Source organism: Patella vulgata, chromosome 7, assembly GCF_932274485.2.
Source record: "Patella vulgata chromosome 7, xgPatVulg1.2, whole genome shotgun sequence".
Classification (NCBI taxonomy): Eukaryota; Metazoa; Mollusca; class Gastropoda; family Patellidae; genus Patella; species Patella vulgata.
The window spans coordinates 6,772,231-6,793,763 of NC_065885.2; the positions used below are offsets into that span (position 1 = coordinate 6,772,231).

General features: G+C 37.4%; 1 protein-coding gene across 2 annotated transcripts in view; it reads right to left on the reverse strand.

The window, feature by feature from the left end:
* The window catches only part of LOC126826989 (cilia- and flagella-associated protein 74), a 46,900-nt gene that overhangs the window by 24,867 nt on the left and 500 nt on the right, over positions 1-21,533 (reverse strand). The window contains exons 2-19 of one of the 2 annotated variants that reach the window (XM_056102508.1): positions 20,484-20,660; positions 18,962-19,096; positions 18,268-18,366; positions 17,148-17,252; positions 15,965-16,138; positions 14,614-14,724; positions 14,057-14,159; positions 13,230-13,387; positions 11,601-11,733; positions 9,527-9,643; positions 8,215-8,377; positions 6,916-7,037; positions 6,421-6,540; positions 5,053-5,171; positions 3,438-3,504; positions 2,321-2,410; positions 1,603-1,726; positions 894-943 (exon numbers count right to left, since the gene is read on the reverse strand). In XM_056102508.1, the coding sequence (XP_055958483.1) occupies positions 894-943; positions 1,603-1,726; positions 2,321-2,410; positions 3,438-3,504; positions 5,053-5,171; positions 6,421-6,540; positions 6,916-7,037; positions 8,215-8,377; positions 9,527-9,643; positions 11,601-11,733; positions 13,230-13,387; positions 14,057-14,159; positions 14,614-14,724; positions 15,965-16,138; positions 17,148-17,252; positions 18,268-18,366; positions 18,962-19,096; positions 20,484-20,632 (2,139 nt within the window). In that variant the 5' untranslated portion in view covers positions 20,633-20,660. Of the gene's footprint in view, positions 1-893; positions 944-1,602; positions 1,727-2,320; positions 2,411-3,437; positions 3,505-5,052; positions 5,172-6,420; positions 6,541-6,915; positions 7,038-8,214; positions 8,378-9,526; positions 9,644-11,600; positions 11,734-13,229; positions 13,388-14,056; positions 14,160-14,613; positions 14,725-15,960; positions 16,139-17,147; positions 17,253-18,267; positions 18,367-18,961; positions 19,097-20,483; positions 20,661-21,533 lie in introns of those variants that run through there. The other variant, XM_050556141.2, reaches the window with a different exon arrangement.

The following is a 21,533-nucleotide window of genomic DNA, read 5'->3' on the forward strand; positions in this document are numbered from 1 at the left end:
CTACAAGTAAATAATATACATTATAATAGTATCAGATGTCTACAAGTATATAATATACATTCTAATTAGTATCAGATGTCTACAAGTATATAATAGACATTCTCATAGTATCGGATGTCTACAAGTATATAATATACATTCTCATAGTATATGATGTCTACAACTATATAATAGACATTCTCATAGTATCAGATGTCTACAAGTAAATAATATACATTCTAATAGTATCAGATGTCTACAAGTATATAATATACATTATAATTAGTATCAGATGTCTACAAGTATATAATATACATTCTCATAGTATCAGATGTCTACAATTATATAATATACATTCTCATAGTATCAGATGTCTACAAGTATATAATATACATTCTAATGTATCGGATGTCTACAAGTATATAATAGACATTCTAATAGTAAATTGTTTCAATGGCTATTAGTAATTGAACTGGAATATACAGGTGACAATTCTATGGAATATAGTTACTGCTTATTACTGAGTGACGTTATGACTAGGATTCTCTGGTCTTTATCAATGCTTACTCGAAAAGTCGATCAGTAATAAGCAGTAATTGTATTCCATAAAAATTGTAACCTGTATAGTCTCATAGTATCCGATATCTACAGGTAAATATGGGTAATATACATTCTAACTTAAAATACATATAGGTATAAATATTTCATCAATAAGAAATTCAGGCCGTTACATAACAACCTTTCATCAAGTATACTGCTCAAGTAGTTACTGGAAAGAATACTTTATACAAATTTATTATATTTTATTTGTAACTTCAGTTTTTCTGACAGCTCCAAGCCAAAAAAGGATTTCAAACACATGACTTCAAGAATCGGAATTTATTGGCATGATGACAGAATCTGTATATACTTACCAATCTACCAAGAGATGTTTCTGCTGTTGTACAGGTACCATGCTTCATACCTATAATTACAAAATATCAATGAGAGAGAGAGAGAGAGAGAGAGAGAGAGAGAGAGAGGAAGGTATGAGAGAGAGAGAGAGAGAGAGAGAGAGAGAGGAAGGTAGGAGAGAGAGAGAGAGAGAGAAAGAGAGAGAGAGGGGTAGAGGGATGTGTTCTGCTGTAGTAACAGGTTTCAGAAAATATGGGAACCTCTCTCAGATAATTCACTCCTTTTCATATCCTACATGTGTGAGGGAGTGTGGCATAAAGGGAGAGTGTGAGGCAGAGCAGAGCAGAGCAGAGCAGAGCAGAGCAGAGCAGATGGGTTTATTAATTATATATTATATGTAAACTTGTAAACACATTGTGAGTATGGTAAACAACCTAAGCCTAAGTTTTGAAAGAGAGAGAGAGAGAGAAAGAGAGAGAGAGAGAAAGAGAGAGAGAGAGAGGGGAGCAGAGCAGAGAGGAGGGTTTATCAATTATATATGTAAATTTACAAACACATTGTGAGTATGGCAAACAATCTAAGCCTAAGTTGTATCATCCCCAATATGAGAAATCTGACTAAACTGGGGTCCATAAAGGGTGAATAAGTTTTGAACCACTAGCTGAGGTCACCAAGATGTCATTTTGCAATCAGGTGTCTCTGGTGGCATATAACTCCTCAGTTTCTCACCTGTAACTTTAAAGAAATCAAACTTTGTTGCCATGGCTCCTTTGTTAGTTAGAGTTACGGTTCTTTTTAAAGTTTCTCCTATCACAGTGACACCGAAATCAGCCAGATTAGTGTCTACTTGGACCTGAAAAAAAAAAAAATTATAATCTGAAATGGTTTATTTACATATTGAATCAAATAATATAATCTATTGTCAAATTGTGGTATATTCTATATCATTGTGGTCTGAGACCTTATGTTTAAGCAGACACAAGTAGTCTCCCTTATGTTGGAGTTCTTCTGCCTTTTTGAGTAATAAAGAAAGAGATTGGAATTCTAACATGGAGAATGGTTTATTTTTATTTTCACCCACATGATGTAAATGTGTAACACCCCTGGATCCATAACACTATGGCCAGCTACATATTCATATTAACAAATAGAGAAAGAAATGGGACTGAACTAAACAGAACTAGATCATTTCAAGTCTATTGTATTTTCCATGTATAAGATCCCTTTTTTATCAAGTTTACTCCATGTTTGCCAAATCATGATATTTTTTTTATTTTACCGAGATCAAAATTAGGGTTGACAAAATAATGCCTTGAGCATAATTCCTTCACAATTCCATCGGATCATTTGTTCTATTAACCTTTGCTACATGTTGTACAAATGGTCCCTGTATTTTTCAAGATGTTTTAGTTTTAATAATCAGATATGGAGTGACAAGTATACTTACATCACATTTCTTTGTACTGCATCGTAAAGGTATTGAAAATGGACCTGTCTGTGAGAGAAAGTTCACCTGACCAACTAAATCTTCATTTATCTGTGTAAAACAAACAAAAGGTGATTCATAAAGTAGAAAATTGTATTTAAGCTTGAAAATACGACACCTGTCCAAGATACTGCTGTCAATGTCAGGCACAAAACCTCTGGTGCCTGCCATTTTTTCCAATGCTGATTTGTCCAGTACAAAGTTAAAACTGTTAGTGTGTGATATTTTGTCAGGTATTTTTAATACCGATACATGTCTGACACAAAGTTAAACCGTTAAGTGCGTAAGTCGTTATATAACGTCCTGGACAACTGCCACTCACTGTGTGTAGGGTGTAATATAACGCCTTGGAGGTATTTTCCCCAACCTATTCTTAGAACATAGTACATAGTTCTTTGTCACTTCGTGAAATTAATTACACAATGGGGGTAGTTAACGTTTTAAAAACGTCACGTTTTAAAAACGTGTGACATTTTGTTTACATACTGATTCAAGAGAGAGACTAACATATGGTTCAATTATATTTCAATAATTCACTTTAGAGAAAACCCATGAGGTTGGACAGGCGACCCTACTCCTTGTCACGTACAACCGGGGAATTGAAACCATGCCAGTTGACTCAATGACAGACCTTATGATACAGCACGCACGTGCTAACCATTCGGCCATCCAACCCCCCCCTTAAAATATATCGGATACTACACATTAATATCTGACATTTTGTCAGGTATAACTAAAACTGTTATATCGGGAGTGGTTGGGATGGGAATACAAAGTAGGGGATATTGAAATGCAAATACCTATGCAGGTTGTGATATGATAAATAGTCATGGACACTTGACATGCTTTGAGAGTATCCCCTACTTTTTTTGAAGAGTATAAGTAAGCAATAGATTGATACTACATGGGGATGTTGTTTCAAAATATTACGCAATGTCTTGATCATGACCGTTTAGTAAATTAAAATACAGACACTATCCGGCATGTGTATTTGTTTCTATAAAATCAAAGGATGACGTCATATCTGTATTTTAACATGTTTTACTATTATTATCATAAAGTTATAACTATAACTAACCATGGGTTTAAAGGTCACCATCATATCACATGTTAAACCAGCTGACATCTGACCTGGAGGATCAAAGCTACAAATATACAAACGATACAGTCAAAAGAAAATATCAAATTACAGATGGAGGAAACTTTTAAAAAAGATACAAACAATACAGTGTGATACGGAAATAGTATCATCTGTTGCTTTTGGTTCATAATATCAGGTAGACCCAATCTTTGAGGTATAGATCGAAGGACTTTTAAAAAAAAATAAACAGTACTTCTACTTGATAAAGAGCTAGCCATTCTTACTATAATAGTTCTAAAATAGATAATGCAAAATGAATATATTGAATATTTCATTCAAATTGCACCATTGTAAGCGAAGATATTAGCTTTTGAAGCTTTTGAAGCTTTCATATGATGTGTGCTTTAATTGCAACAACCGAACTGTTTGTTCGAAGCTTAGTCTCGCTTCACCATTAAATTAAAATATAGCTGAACTGTTTTAATTTACTTAATATCGAGAAATTTGATGCCATCATGAGTTGATTATGGTCTTGTCGTGTTAATAAATGTCTAATTAATAGTTTATATAAAATTTCAGGCCTAAAGAAAGACTTGCAATAGGCAGATTTAGCTCTTGCATAATGCATCTTTAAGAAAACAAAATCAAAATACCAACATTAGATAATGTTCAGACTTGGATTCAACCAGATTAAAACTAGGCCCAACAATCTGGTTCAGGGAAAATAAAGATGGCAACACGCTTATTTGATAAGAAGTAATATAGATCAATAGAAATTTTAATTCATCATATCTTTGTAAATACTGAAAGGAATTGAACTGTTTTCAGAGAGAGAGAGAGAGAGAGAGAGAGAGAGAGAGAGAGAGGGTTTAAAGTCCACTGAACACAAACTAGGTCATTTCGGGACTAATATATGGTTTAATTTTATTTCAATAATTCGATTTGCACGTAGGGGTCTTAAGCAGTGGGAGGAAACCGGAGGACCCAGAGAAAACCCACAAGGTTGGACAGGCGACCCTACTCCTTGTCACTTACAGCCGGGGATTCCAAACCACGGCAGTTGACTCAATGACAGACCTTATGATACATCACGCACGTACTAACCATTCGGTCATCCAACCCCCCGAACTGTTCTCAGACCAATATTCCTTTTACAGATGGGGATCACGTGGCTAAGTGGGTAAGACGCTAGCTCGCTAGCCTGGAGGTCGGGTGTTCGATCCCTGCATTGGCCGAGAAAGTTCATCCAGATTTTCCGGCGTGGTTCTCCCTTGTCAGTGATGCAGGACGGAGGGGCTGACAAGGAAAGCTGTCTAGTCGTTCGGATGGGACGAAAAACCGAGGTCCTGTGTACACATTGGCGTGCACGTAAAAGATCCCTTGACAGTTGGAATTCGATATAAGAGTAGGCCGTAGTGCCGCTGTCCGGGCAAAATTTCCCTCATAGCACACTGTATGCCGTATGCCCGTCTTCATTAGCCCAGGTTAGGAGCAGAACAGTAGGACGTTAAACTCCATTTCATTTCATTTCATTTCCTTTTACAGATTCAACTTTCACAATCTTGTAGTTTGTTAGGGATTCTTTAAATAAATTTCTAGAACAGTAACTTACTCTATTTTAATAAAATCTTTGAGTTTTTCTGTGATGCTGACATATTTACAGTAATTAACTGTATAGGAGACATTGGTGAGGGTAACTTTCTTCTTGTACGTCTGACCGACATCAAAATTCTGGTGAGGGAACAAAATCATTATTAGCAATAAAATATATAGATAGAACGAAATAACCATTGAATATCGCTTGTCTCATTCAATGGTTCAAGAGAGTGTATCCCTACGCAAGTAATCCACAAGTAACAGCGAGCGGAATGCAGCAGGGATACACTCGAGTGAATGAAAATCTAAAAATACACTGTACTATACAGATTATCAAAAACAAAATCATCAATAACGTTAAAATTCATCATAGGTTCCGTCCCTTTTTTCTTTCTTTTTTATACAAAAATTATATTTGCTAGGATGATTCTCGACAAAAGTAGTACATTTTCAAGCCATTAAATACAACCATATTCAATGATATTTGCTTGTATTTGCATGTAGTTATAGAATACAAATTGGTATTTACAACACTCAAACTGATAATCCTGGAAATACAAGCAGTTGTACAAAAAAATATTAAAATTCACATGACACTGGAAAATCTAGGTCTATGTAATCACTGCTTATTACAACTTGTGTCCATGAAGAAAACATAACAATATCGGGTAACAATACATACACTTATGCAATCCACCATTCACCACAGGATAGGTTAGAAATGGAGAGAGAGAGAGAGAGACATTGGGTTTAATGTCCACTCGACACAAACTAGGTCATTTTGGGACTAACATATGGTTTAATTTTTTTCAATAATTCATCTATGTGTAGGGGTCTTTAACAGTGGGAGGAAACTGGAGGACCCGGAGAAAACCCAAGAGGTTGGACAGGCGACCCTACTCCTTGTCACGTACAACCGGGGATTCGAAACCAGGATAGAAATGGAGTTTAAATTTGTATCAACACAGTTATTCATGTGTGTGAAATAGCTTTAATTAAAGTCTGTTCCCACCAATCTTAAATCGCCAACAATCACATAGTAATTCAGTTGTCTAGAGACTTTCATACTATAACATTCTTCTACATTGACGTCTGTAGCAAAAGGTGATTTTTTTGTCCAGACGCCAGCATTTAAGCCTACTCTTCGTCAAAGGTACTTCGACGATGAATATTTGTGTGAGCGCTATATACATCTAAACCAATCACAACTGTTTCACAGTACATCAGAATTCTGATGTCACATGATTGTCTGTTTCGAACATTTGGAAGAGAGATGTTTGTCTTTAAGATGGCGATGGAACCCCCCCCCCCCAAAAAAAAGAAATTAAAAACTCCCTTTTACCTTAGAATATTTATACAAAAATGAAATTAAAATTTTCGTTACCTTAAAATGTATGATATCTGGTTTACTATAGAAAGGACATCCAGTAAATTCTCTGCCAGCTGCTACTTGTTTTATAGTTATCCCATCTCTATGTTTATCCAGTACTTTCATCATGATATCCTTCAGACAGAGAGAGAGAGAGAGTTTAATGTCCACTTAACACAAACTAGGTCATTTTGAGACTAACATATGGTTCGATTTTATTTCAATAATTCGCATGTGCATGGGGGTCTTCAGTAGTGGGAGTAAACCAGAGGATCTGGAGAAAACCCCATGGCATTGGACAGGCAACCCTACTCCTTGTCATGTACAAAACCGAGGAATTAAAACCATGTCAGTTGATTCAATGACAGATCTTATGATACAGCGTGCACATGCTAACCATTCGGCTACCCAACATCCAACCCCCCTCGGAGCTGTCAGAGATTGTAAAATATCCAAAAGGGTGTGTGAGTAGTTTACATGAGAAAATAAACAATTTATTCAATAAATTACCTTTTCCATCTTACTGGCACCAGGTAATTTTATCTGAGTATCCATATCTTTAGGTACGTGGTATGGTTTATGTGTATCCCATAATCCCTCAAATTCCGGCTTGGCTAAACTAACAGCATCTTCTGTATATGAATCAACTGGATTAATTATTGGAATTTTCCAAAATGTCGAATCCTGACATTGGTCAAGAAAAAGAAAAACATTCTGGATATACAAGTCCTGCCTTGACTTGCTTGTATGGCTCCTTGGGACAGACAAGGAAAGTGTGATTTGTCATGTTGTATAGCCATATATGAGTTCTAAGTATGTATTATGGTGGTCTGTATCCTACTAAGGATACAGGATTTATCTCCCTTACATATTGCCTGTTGTAAGACTAGATAATTTGTATGATTAGGAGTGAGCTCCCCTAAAAGGAGGTTAATAAACATAGGCCTATGATGAACTAATTGTTTGTATCATAAATCTTCTCTGATGATATACAACAGTCATTCAGATGATATGAAAAACCCAAATCCATTCGTGTACACATTTGCATGCACATAAAAGTATTCTGACGGTTGGAAATCAAAGAATAGTATGTCCGACAAATGTGACATGCTTTCCAAGTTAATAGTACATGCTGTCCAAGTAAATGTACAAGCAGTCTAATGTGACATGCTGTCCGAGTTAATCGACATGCTGTCCGAGTTAATGTTACCAGCAGTCTGAGTTAATGTGACATGCTGTCGATGTTAACGTTACACACAGTCTGAGTTAATGTGACATGATGTCTGTGTTAATGCAACATGCTGTCTGAGTTAATGCGACATGCTGTCCGAGTTAATGTGACATGATGTCTGAGTTAATGTGACACGCTGCCTCAGTTAATTTTATATGCTGTTCTAGTTAATGTGACAGGATATGAGTTACTGTGGCATTCTGTCCGAGTTAATGTGAAATGCTGTCTGAGTTAATGTGACATGTTGTATAGTTAATGTGACATGCTGTCCAAGTTAATGTGACAGGATATGAGTTAATGTGACATGTTGTCCAAGTTAATGTGACAGGATATGAGTTAATGTGACATGTTGTCCAAGTTAATGTGACAGGATATGAGTTAATGTGACATACTGTCCGACATGAATACCTGAGTTAATCTGACATGTATACCCGAGTTAATGACACATTGACGGGGAAACTAAAATGACATAATACCTGAGTTAATATAACAAAGATACCTGAGTTAACACTGAATGATACCTGGTGAGTGGGTATGCTTTACAGAATTGATGGTTTAGTTAATAAAAATGTTCTAACCTTGTACATCATCAGTTTCTGAATCACTACTGTCAGGTGGTTGTACAATAGTTGGTTCTGATGATAAATAAACAGCCTTCTGTCCAAATTCATCATCAACATCATCTTCATCGTCATCCCTTTCTTCATCTTCATACTTAACATTTATACTATAACTCATGCCCTGTAAAACAGAATATCTATATAACTCATACCCTGTAAACATATATTAATATAACTCATGCCCTGTAAAACATATAGTATTACCAGGGGTGGATTGGGGCCGGTTCCCGGCCCGGGCTCCCGTGTCGGAGCGGCCCCTTTTACTGGCCGCGGAGCTCTACCCCGGGAAAATGAACCCCAAAAATGTGATTTGGTGGCATATCTGATTATAATATCTGTCAAATTCAGCCAGCAGACCAGCTATCACCAAATTTTGCTGAGGCTTTAAAACTGAATTTTTTTTGGATATACGAACCATTGGCAGACGTTTCTGGCGTATCCCCACAAACAGGGTGCAGGTGACTTAATAATTAGTAAATTTGCGGGCGACAGTGTCGGAGGAATCCGATGAAATTTTCGGATGAAATTCGGAATCCCCATTGCAAGATTCCGAATTCCGGCCCACACCCAGCCCAGAAAGTCTATTATACCAGCCCATTCCAGACTCCAGTGATGGCGTGGCGGCCCGTTAAAGACACCGGTTACATACAACATGATCATCATCGCTCCATGGCCGCCCCCCATATAATGTTCAGCAGAAAAAAGTTTTTTTTTAGACGAATTGGACAAAATTATTTTTTTCATTTTTTGTCCGACCGGCCCTTAATATAACTCATGCCCTTTAAAACATATAATAATAATATAACTCATGCCCTGTAAACACAGAATAAAAATATAACTTATACCCTTTAATAATATAATCCATACCCTGTAAACAAATAATAATATAACCCAAACCCTGTAAACATAATCTAATAATATAACTCAAGTTCTGTAAACATAATATAACTCATATACCCTGTAAAAGATATAATTTTAATATATAACTCGTACCCTTTAAACACATATTAATGGAACTCATACACTGTAAACATATAATATCAATATAACTCATACCCTGTAATAATATTAATATAAACTCATACCCTGTAAACAGAGAATATCAATATAACTCACAACCTGTAAAACATATGATATCAATATAACTAACACCCTGTAAAACATATGATATCAATATAACTAACACCCTGTAAAACATAGAATATCAATCATTTCATTCCAACATTTCAAAGGCTAAAATGGAAAAATTTTGTTTCTCTTCTGATTTTACCTGGGTTTTGTCTGCTTGTTGAAAATCACCTGATCCAGCCAGACCAGCAGATTCTAAAGCTGCTCTGCTAAAATCCTCCAAACATTTCAATGGCTTCTTTTTATGAACTGGCACAAACTGTAATATACAGACAACAATTATTATGTGAGCTGCTCCCACAAAACCAGGCAGCATATTTGAATAGCCCACAGCCTGAGCCTTCCAAAAATGCAATTCTTTTTAAATTTGTTGTATTGTCTGGAGTTGAGTCCGGCTCATTCACAGCAACAAGAAGGCATACAGTTTATGCTTTTGTGCTCTTAGTACAAACGTGCGTGCTGTATCATACGGCCTGTCATTGAGTCAACTGGCGTGGCTCCGAATCGCCATTTGTACGTGACAAAGAGGTGGGGCGCCTGTCCAATCTCATGGGTTTTCTCCGGTCCTCCGGTTTCCTCCCACTGCTAAAGACCCCTACGTGCAAGTGAATTATTGAAATAAAAAAATTAAACCATATGTTAGTCCCCAAATGACCTAGTTTGTGGTGAGTGTACGTTAAACCCCATTTCTCTCTCTCTCTCTCTTTTGTGACAAGCGCCTGGTTTTGTGGGAGTGGGTCACAATTATTTAATACATCAAACATCCAATTAAAATAGTAATAATATTATTGGGAGAAGGTTCATAATTTCTATAAATTGTCCTAATCCCTTTGTAAATTATGTGCAATACAATATGTTTAAACTAAACTCTGTTTGTCTTCATAGAATCCAAGTACAGCATATCAGACCTTTCACTTGAAAACTTTTCGACCAGTCAATTTTAATAAAGTCCCAATTCTTATATTTTAACTGTCCGGGCAAAAAATTCCCTTATAACATGCAGCATGGTGTATTCCCTTTTATATTCGGCCTTTCACTTGAAAACTTTGCCACCAGTCAATTTTAATGTAGTCCCAATTCTTATATTTTAACTGTCCAGGCAAAAATTTCCCTTATAACATGCTGCATGAGAGAGAGAATGGGGTTTAACCTCCACTGACACAAACTAGGTCATTTCGGGACTAACATATGGTTTAATTTTATTTCAATAATTCGTCTGTGCGTAGGGGTCTTTAGCAGTGAGAGGAAACCGGACGACCCAGAGAAAACCCACGAGGTTGGACAAGCAACACTACTCCTTGTCACGTACAACCGGTGAATAGAAAAAGCAGATTAAACAGTCAGACAGTGCTTATAAAGAAATGCTACACTAACATAGGCCGTGAAGAAGAAATGAGGTTTAATGTCCACTTGACACAAACTAGATCATTTCAGGACTAACACATAATTCAATTTTATTTCATTTATTTGCTTGCGTGTAGTGGTGTTCAGCAGGGAGGGGTTGAGGGGGTGGGGAATGTAGTGGTGTTCAGCAGGGAGGGGTTGGGGGGTGGGGAGTGTAGTGTGTTCAGCAGGGAGGGGTTGGGGGGTGGGGAGTGTAGTGGTGTTCAGCAGGGAGGGGTTGGGGGGTGGGGAGGTGGAACTAGAAGACCTAGAGAAAAACCTGGCAAAAAACCACATGGTTGAACAGACGGCCCTACTCCATTTAACTCAATGACAGACTTTATCAAAGCCCAGCCTAACCGGAGTGGGGCCCTGGGCCTGACTAGAATCGCGGGGCACTTTTTGAATGGCACGCATGCGTAACACACAATTAAACGATCTGTAATAAAAGAATAATTACATAATATCTGATTACATACGAAATATATTCAGTTCCCAATATCATACAATGCGCGGAAATGACATAATGGCGGGCTTGCGCCGCTAGAAGCCTAGACCGATCACCAAGTAGAATTTAACAGAGAAGGTTGAGGGATAGCTTAGTCTCTCCCCCCCCCCCCCCCCCCCCCCCCCCCCCCCGTGCCGCTAAATCGATTACCGTTAAGCTTTCAACTGGAATTTGAATTTTTACTCTTTTTGATATGAATTGCAAGGCTCCCTAAACTGCGGGCCCCTGGGCCCCTCAGACCCATGCCTAAGCTGGGCTTTGGACCTTATGATCTAAAACACACATTTGACCACACCTGCCCCTCTAATCTACGTAAAACTTAAACCTTTTCCTTGTCTTTCTTGGTCTCTGACCACAAATAAGACTGTTCTCTTTTTCTTTTCTCCATTCTTGACTCCTCAGATAAAACTTTTTTCATAATATCAGCTTGCTTCAATTTTTGGTCTGCCTCAAATTTTCTAAATAGAATTAATGGTCACCTTTATTATTTCTCTTTCAAGTTTTTAAGATAGTTTAGATGTTACCTTTTTTTTTTGGCATCAGAAGAAACATGAATAAAGCCCCAAGGTCAGGCAGGCAACCATATTTGTCATATCACAGGAATTCCAACCAAGTGGGTGCCCATTGGCGCATATTACAAAAGAGAGATAGAGAGTTTAACATCCACTTGACACAAACTAGGTCATTTTTGAACTAACATATGGTTCAATTTTAATTCAATAATTCGCTTGGGTGTAGGGGTCTTTAGCAGTGAGAGCAAAGCGGTGGACCTGGAGAAAACCCACGATGTTGAACAGGCGATCCTACTCCTTGTCACGTACAACTGGGGAATCAAAACCACGACAGTTGACACAATGACAAACCTTGTGATACAGGGCGCCAAGGCTAACCATTCGGACATCCACCCCTCTCAAAATCCCAAGAAAGTCATTAACAACAGGACTGATGAAACAAGTTCTATTTTTAAACTCTGTTTAAAGGCCAGTATATTTTCACTGTTTTTAACACTTTCTGGTATAAAATTCCACTTCCATGTGAGGATGTTGAGGATGTCTGGATTAACAGACGAATCGATGTCACAGGCCCTGGTTTCCTAAAGCATTCTCAGACTTAGGTTAAAAATTTACTCAACTTTCAATCACTGTTTATGAGAAATATCTTTGATCCAGAAACACAAAACATTGTACATAGTTTCTTATTGATATATCTGATACATTAAAACAACAAAAGTTTCATAAAGGGCTGTATTTTAGTTGAAATAAGCCGAACAATTTTGAGTAAATTCTTAACTTAAGTCTGAGAATGTTTTGTGAAACTGGGTCCTGATCAATGACTTAGAATAACAAATTTAAGATTTGTGATGTGTATCGCAACCCCTTGGACCATTCACCCACTCACAAATAAAACTAATGGTCATTCTTTGCTTGATAAAGGCGAGAGAACCCTCATCGAAATGTCACCAGAAATAATCTTTCAAGTATTTAACTAGTATTCCATAAAATTGTGTCATGTGCTATTCTCATCTAGGGGATCACGTGGCTAAGTGGGTAAGACGCTAGCTCGCTAGCCTGGAGGTCGGGTGTTCGATCCCTGCATTGGCCGAGAAAGTTCATCCACATTTTCCGGCGTGGTTCTCCCTTGTCAGTGATGCAGGACGGAGGGGCTGACAAGGAAAGCTGTCTAGATGTTTGGATGGGACGAAAAACCGAGGTCCCGTGTACACATTGGCGTGCACGTAAAAGATCCCTTGGCATTTGGAATTCGATATAAGAGTAGGCCGTAGTGCCGCTGTCCAGGCAAAATTTCCCTCATAGCACACTGTATGGTGTATGCCTGTCTTCATTAGCCCAGGTTAGGAGCAGAACAGTAGGACGTTAAACTCCCATTTCATTTCATTTCATTTATTCTCATCTAGTTACTAAATGCCGCTCAAACAACAAAATAAACTACTTACTGCTTTTGTTTCTCAAATTCATTTTTTCTTTTCTTAATGAGCATCAATTCATCAGCGTTTCCACCTTCTTGTAATATTCTCTGTCTTTCTAATTCTTCACGGATTTTCTTTTCTCGCTCTTGTGCTCTATCTCTAGCTTTTATAGCTTTCATATTTTCCTATTCAGATAAAAACATTAATAGATCATATTTTCCTATTCAGATAAAAACATTAATAGATCATATTTTCCTATTCAGATAAAAACATTAATAGATCATATTTTCCTATTCAGATAAAAACATTAATAGATCATATTTTCCTATTCAGATAAAAACATTAATAGATCATATTTTCCTATGTAGATAAAAACGTTAATAGATCATATTTTCTTATGTAGATAAAAAAGTAAATAGATCATATTTTCTTATGTAGATAAAAATGATAATAGATCATATTTTCGTATGTACGCAGTAAATGTGACGTTTTAGAATGAATGTTGAAAACAAACCATTGCCAGATGTGGTAAAAGCTCAAACAAAGAGCATTTCAGATTCAGATGCCTACATTGACATTCAGTTACAGAAATGATATGGCGATTTAGCGTCCTACAGGGCTAACGAAAACGGTCATACGCCGCGCGATGTGCTATAAGGGAAATTTTCTACAGACATCGGAGCTATGGCCTGCTCTTATTTCGAATTCCAACTGTCAGGGCTTTTATTTGTCTGTCTTGTCCACAGGTTGGTCTTGTGGGTTTTATTTGTCTGTCTTGTCCACAGGTTGGTCTTGTGGTTATTGTTTGTGTGTGATGCAGTCCTCCAGTTTAATATAATATAATGTTTTCTCACTCTATTAGAAACAATATCTTTCTTCAGTTTTAATAACATGTCAATTTTACGCTGCATGTCCGCTTTATAATCACTGTGTTTATCTTGTTCTTCTTTCTTTAATCTAACAAAATAAAATAAAATAAATAAATAAATGTATACATTCAAGTGTTTGGGACAAAAATTGTGTTTTTTTTAATTTGATTTGATATTTTTGTGAATTGATTATTTGATTTTTTTTTTGATTTGATTGATTTTTTGGGTGATTTTTTTGGTTTATGTTTTGTGTTGCAGTCTCCCTCAGGGGTTTAACGTCCACTTGACACAAACTAGGTCACTTCGGGAGTAACATATGGTTCAATTTTATTTCAATAATTCACTTGCACGTAGGGGTCTTTAGCAGTGGGAGGAAACCGAAGTACCCGGCCAAAACCCACGAGGATGGACAGACGACCCTACTCTTGTCACATACAACTGGGGAATCGAAACCATGTCAGTTGACTCAATGACAGACCTTATAATACAACCAACGCACACGCTAACCATTCGGCAACCCCCCCTATTTAATTTATACATACTTCACTAGCGTAGCAGTCAGATATTTACTGGCCCTTTGGTGACTTTTTCTCGATTCCTCCATGGCCAGTTTATGGCGCTGTCTTTGTTCTATCATCATTTCTGTTTGTTGTCTGTATAAAATGAAATGAAATGAAATAGGGTTTAACGTCCTACTGTTCTGCTCCTATACTGGGCTAATGAAGACAGGCATACGCCATACAGTGTGCTATGAGGGAAATTTTGCCCGAGCAGCGGCACTATCGCCTACTCTTATATCAAATTCCAACTGCCAGGGGATCTTTTACGTGCATTCCAATATATACACGGGACCTCGGTTTTTTGTATCATCCGAAGGACTAGACAACTGTCCTTGTCAGGCCCTCCGTTCTGCACCACTGACAAGGGGAAACCACGTCGGAAAATCCTGATGAACTTTCTCGGCCAATGCAGGGATCGAACACCTGATCTCCAGGCTAGCGAACCAGCGTCTTACCCACTTAGCCACCACGACTCTCTGTTGTCTGTATAAATATTTAATAAACATTATATCAAAAATATCTATAAACACTACTCCTATTCTTATATCAAATTCCAACTGCCAAGGGTTCTTTTAAGTGCAGGCCAATGTGTACATGGAACCTTGTTTGTTTTTATATCATCCAAACAACTATACATTCCCTTTGGCCTCTGTCCTGCATCAATGACAAGGGGATACCACCCCAGAAAATCCAGACGAACTGTCTTGGCCAATACAGGTGTCGAACACGGGACCTCCAGGTTAGCAAGCCAATGTTCTACTCACTGCGCTAATAAATGATTCACATATGTGAACTTTATTTGAGGGATTGTGAATTTAACAGTTGAATCTCAAAATAGAATGTCAGTCCATTCAGTATTTACAAAGAAATATTGAAATAGGGCGTGGTCGCGATATTAGCAGAGTTTAAAACTGTTGGAATGATTGACACCCCAAGGTTATGAAACTGAATAAAAGTGAAATTTTATGGTTAAAAATCTTTGTTTCATCATTTCACTCAGTTATAAACACATAATATCAAATTCACACCAAACATATGGTTCTAATTAAAATAGTATCATCTTTGCAAAATCGTGCTGTAATGTCAGGGTGGGATATGCCACAGCCAAAATATTTTCAGAATTAAAAGGGTTAATTAAATGTTAAATAATCAATTTTAGCACATAATGAAAAACTTGAAACATTTTTTGAAAAATGCAAATGACTTTATAATGTGTTTAGTTTAAACAATAATTTTTTCACTTGAAAAGGATTAAACAATAGGAAAGAGCCTATATAAGTTTAAATAGTATTTAAGGCCTATATAACTTCTTTCCATCGTTAATTTGTCTTACTTATCCAACTTTTTCAATTTGCCTTCTGCTTGTATTGCTGATTTTTCTTCTTTATTCAATCGTCTGATGGCATGATCTGTTTTCTCACGAAATAACTGTTGTTCTTTATACTTCAACTCATCTTCAGCCAATAAAAACTTGCCTTTTTCTACTTCCGCTTTCCATAATTCATATCTGAAAATAATAATATATTATTTCAGTTAATTCCTAGAACTGTTGATTTTTGACTCAAGCAACTAAATGAACCTCTGTGAAATGCTTTTATTACAATTGTTCGGGTTTTTTTTTTTATACTTTCGATTGCCTACACTACATGAAGATCTGACTGGTTGTACAGGAAGGTCACGTCAGGGGTCATACATGCAGCTTTTGATCCTATGACATCAGACATTGATTAATCAATGACGTTTCTAGTGGTTTACCAACAGTTCCATGCATCATACGCCAAGAAGTCGCCATAACAGACTGTTTCATTGGCCAATCTCTCACACCGGTAATATAACAACTCTTCCAGATTCTAGTGTTGTGAAGACAAGTAAAACAAAATTTTGAACTATAAAAAAAATGAAATGAAATAGGATCTGTGTTTTAATAAGATTGAGCAAAGGTACACACAGGAATCAAATAGTTGTATTGCTATTGAAAAATTGACAGGTGAGTATTCTAATCAAGTAAAATGAAACTTTTAAACAATTTTGGGGATCATTAACACGTAATTTCAGAATGAACATTCTTTCATTTCAATAATTCATGAAAATTTCAGGGGAAACCAACAAGATAAGGTATCATACGAAACTTAGGTTGCCTGTTAACAGTTAGCTCCGCTTGAGAAGACACTAAGATAGTTGACCGACATTTTAAATCCTGGATCAAGGATTTTAGTCGAAAACACCAAGTACATGAGAATTTTGAGAAGCATTTATTCTGCTTCTATTTAATGGAATTGAATAGGTTTATTTAGTCTTTGTGTGTATGCCAGATGTGAAATGGAGTAGAAAACAATATACTAATTTTTGGATATGACGGCAATTCTGGACGGAGGTTTACTCTCGAAGTATAAAGTAGATGGGTAGGGGTAATGTAGCAGTATGTTCCAGTCATTTTTCAGTATTTTGGGGGCAGGGAAAGGGGAACGGACCGTTGGGGGGAGGGGGGATGATAATATAGAGGACACATGGCTTACTCAGTTTGCTCCAGTCTTTTTTCAATATTCTCTTTTAATTCTTCTTCATCCTCCAATTCTCTACATAGTCTGTCATGAACTGATCTTAATCTGTATACAGCAGCACTGATATTCAAAATTAGAAAAAATTGGAAAAAATATGAAAATATTTATTGGTACAAGAATCAGCACCTAGAAGAAATATTGGGTGACACGAAAAGAATATTCTAGTTCTCAGATAATGCTAAAGTGTATTTACTGCATGTTCACATTTCCAGTGATATAGGTAAGCAAATTTATAAAATGTAAGCTTACTGTAGGCACAATTATCAAGTCTTGGTACACAACCCTATTAACGGTTATTGATAATTGTAAATCTCACTGGATAATTGTAAACTGCTTTTTTTGTCCTATCCAAATGACTTGATGCTGTTTCTTGTCGTCAGGACCTATGACCTGCACTTTTGACAAGGGAAACTTTCTTGACCAACACTGGGATCAAACACCCGCTCTGCTGATTAGCGAGCCAGCGCCTTAGTCACTGAGCCTCAGCACGACTCTCCGAAAAAACACTAGACAATAAACTATAACACATACTTATATTGATAACGTTGAGAGAATACTCTTCCAAACGTCGCCCAAATAAATAAGTAGCTGTTCTTCCATAAGTATGTGTTATAGTCTATTGCTCTATCCAGTTACTAAATGACTCTCAAAGATTAACACTAGACAACGAAAAGCTGGTTGGAAATGAAATGGGGTTTAACGTCCTACTGTTCTGTTGTGAACTGGGCTAATGAAGACGAGCATACGCCATACAATGTGCTATGAGGGAAATTTTGCCCGGACAGCGGCACTATGACCTACTCTTATATCAAGGGATCTTTTACGTACACGCCAATGTGTACACAGGACCTCGGTTTTTCGTCCCGTCCACATGACTAGACAGCTATCCTTGTAAGGCCCTCCGTCCTGCATCACTGGCAAGGGAGGTACCACACCAGAAAATCTTGATGAACTTTCTCGGCCAATTCAGGGATCGAACACCCAAACTTAAGGCTAGCGAACCAGCGTCTTACCCACTTAACCACCGTGACCCCCAAGCTGGTTGAAATTTTTTTTTATCAGAGTTGAAGCTTACGTGTTATTTGAAGCTTCAGCATTTTCTATTTGAGTAAACGTGTTGTCTCTTTCTTTCTCTAACTGTTCAATCTGATTCTGACATTTCTTCAATTCTTCTCTGAAAATAAACAATTTACATCTTGACCCCTGACCTCCTTAAAACATGCCCTGACCCCTGACCTTGTTACATCAGTAGTGGACATTGCAAGCATCTAGATGAAATTGAAAATGCACACACACACTGCGTAGTTTGCTATGATGCAAGCCTTGAAATAACTGCTGGACTGAATTATGGCCGAACATTTCAGAATTTCAGCCAGACAAATAGTCAAATACTTTATTATTATTAATTATTATGCCCCAAAAAACTGTTGAAATTTACTATGTTTAATCTTCATCGTGGTACTGTATTTTTCGGGGTACAAGTTGTCCTACTCTGACTGGGCTAATGAAGACGGGCATATGCCATACAGAGGTCTATGAGGGAAATTTTGCCTGTGCAGCAATGCTACAGCCTACTCTCAACCGCCAACAAGGGATCCTTTATATGTGCATGCCAATGTGTACACAAGACCTCGGTTTCCAAACGACTAAAAGGCTGTCCTTGTCAGGCCCACTGTCCTGAACAATAGCTGTCCTTGTCAGGCCCTCAGTCCTGCACAACAAACTAGGGGAAACCATCTTCTCCATCTTCGAACCTGTACTAAACCTACCTTGTTTTTTCTGTGGTATAAGTACAAGATTGCACTTTTTCATCCAGTTCATTTAAATGGCTCCTCAGATGGATCATTCGAATCTGTTCTTGCCATGATATCTTCTCTTCTGCATTGGCAGGGTAATTCGGTTCACTGTAAAAAAAAATATCAACATGCAATATGTCAGATTTTTTACTTCTCAAGACAAACTTGATTCATCCTCATAGTAAAAAGCAGGCATAATGATAGAACCTACCACACTAATCAGCAGTGAATATTTGCTAGGCTGCTGCTACACTAATCAGCAGTAAATATTCACTGCTACCACACTGATCAGCAGTGAAAATACATTGGCTGCTACCACACTAATCAGCAGTAAATATTTGCTAGGCTGCTGCTACCACACTAATCAGCAGTAAATATTTGCTAGGCTGCTGCTACCACACTAATCAGCAGTAAATATTTGCTAGGCTGCTGCTACCACACTAATCAGCAGTGAATATACATTGGCTGCTACCCCAATAATCAGCAGTAAATATTCGCTAGGCCGCTACAATCACTGATATATTAACTTCTTTCCTGGTGCAAATTAAATTCTTAAACATTTTTTTGAGGTACTAGTATATTTAGATATAAAATATTTCCTATCTAGTGTAAATGGGTATATAAAATTTTGCCTGGGCAGCGGCACTATGACCTACTCTTATATCAAATTCCAACTGCCAAGGGATCTTTTATGTGCATGTCAATGTATATACAGGATTTTGGTTTTCCGTCCCAACCGAAAGACTAGACTGCTGTCCTTGTCAGGCCCTCCGTCCTGCACCCCTTGCCAAGGTGAAACCACGTCGGAAAATCCTGATGAACTTTCTCGGCCAATGCAGGGATCGAACACCCGATCTCCAGTCTAGCGAGCCAGCGTCTTACCCACTTAACCACTGTGGCTTCCTGTACAATAAACATCAAGGCATAACGTCTAAATAAATATGTCTTTAATAAGTAATGGTTATTCTAATTCCTTATTTTATCTAACTTATTAATCTACAAATTAAATAATATAAGAGATAAAGGGGATCACGGTGGCTAAGTGGGTAAGACGTTGGCTCGCTAGTCTGGAGCTAGGATGTTCGATCCCTGCATTGGCCGAGAAAGTTCATCCAGATTTTCTGACGTGGTTTCCCCTTGTCGGTGATAGAAGTGATGCAGGATGGAGGGTCTGACAAGGACAGCTGTCAAGTCGTTCGGATGGGACAAAAAAACGAGGTCCCGTGTACACATTGGCGTGCACCTAAAAGATCCCTTGGCAGTTGGAATTCAATATAAGAGTAGGCCGTAGTGCCCTCATAGCACACTGTATGGCGTATGCCCTTCTTCATTACCCCAGTTTAGGAGCAGAACAGTAGGAAGTTAAACCCCATTTCATTTCATATAAGAGATAAGAGTGACTATGAAGACATGCTTATCCCTATTAAATAAGTTAATTTTATATAACTAAGCTTTCGATATTGTTGGCTATTTAATAAATCAAGTGAAACTTTACCTAAAAATGGTTTCGTTATCTTCTTCTTCTTCCCCTTCTGAATCAAGATCTAGTTCTCCATCATAATCTATTATTTCATCTTCTATATCAGCGTACGTATCATACACATCTCCATCCTCCATTTTCTCACCGTTTATAATATCCTCCATTTTCTTCTTTTACGCAATTCCAATGTGCCTTTAAATCAAAATACCAAGTCGTTAAATTTCATATCTATTAACTCTCCTGAATAACTTTATTATCTTATTATCTTTGGACATAGTAGACCTACCATAACAGAAAAGTCTCATTCAGGACTAACATATGTTTCAATTTAATTTCAATAATTTACATGCGCGTAAGAGTCTTTAGCAGGGGGAGGAAACCAGAGGACCCGGAGAAAACCCACGAGGTTGGACAGGCAACCCTTCTCCTTGTCACATACAACTGGGGTATCAAAACCATGCCATGAGTTGACCCAATGACAGATCTTATGATATAGCGTGCACGTGCTAACCATCATTGTGCTAACCATCATTTTGCCACCCACCCCTGCCCTAAATGGTTGCCATATCTAACAATTAGTATATATATACTGTTTTGTATTTCGGAAATACATCTGTTAAAAAAAGATAAGTTTACTTGTCAAAATAATTGAAAATCAAGCTTAAGAATAAGATGGATCTGGCTGTAATTTGCAAAACATCTTGTGAATAAGATTTAATGAATCTTAAAGGAGCTAAATCGCTAATATTTGGGAGCTAGAAATTGACCCAAATGGGTCGCAACGCATGTAATCTGATAAACTGATTTACATTCAATTGTTTCCGTTTTGACTCTAATTTCAAATCAGTTACGTCCAGCGATATATGGCACGAGTCTCAATCAATTTGCAATTTCTAGCGTTGGTTATTCCAGTCTATTGCGCATGCTCTCCAGATAAGATGGCCCACCGTTTGACATGAGTATGAGATGTAACGTGGAATATGTCTAGCCTCGTTCTTTCTGGTCACTTGTTAGAAATGAAGCTGAAACGCACTATGGTACACGATTTGTGTACCAATGGTAAAA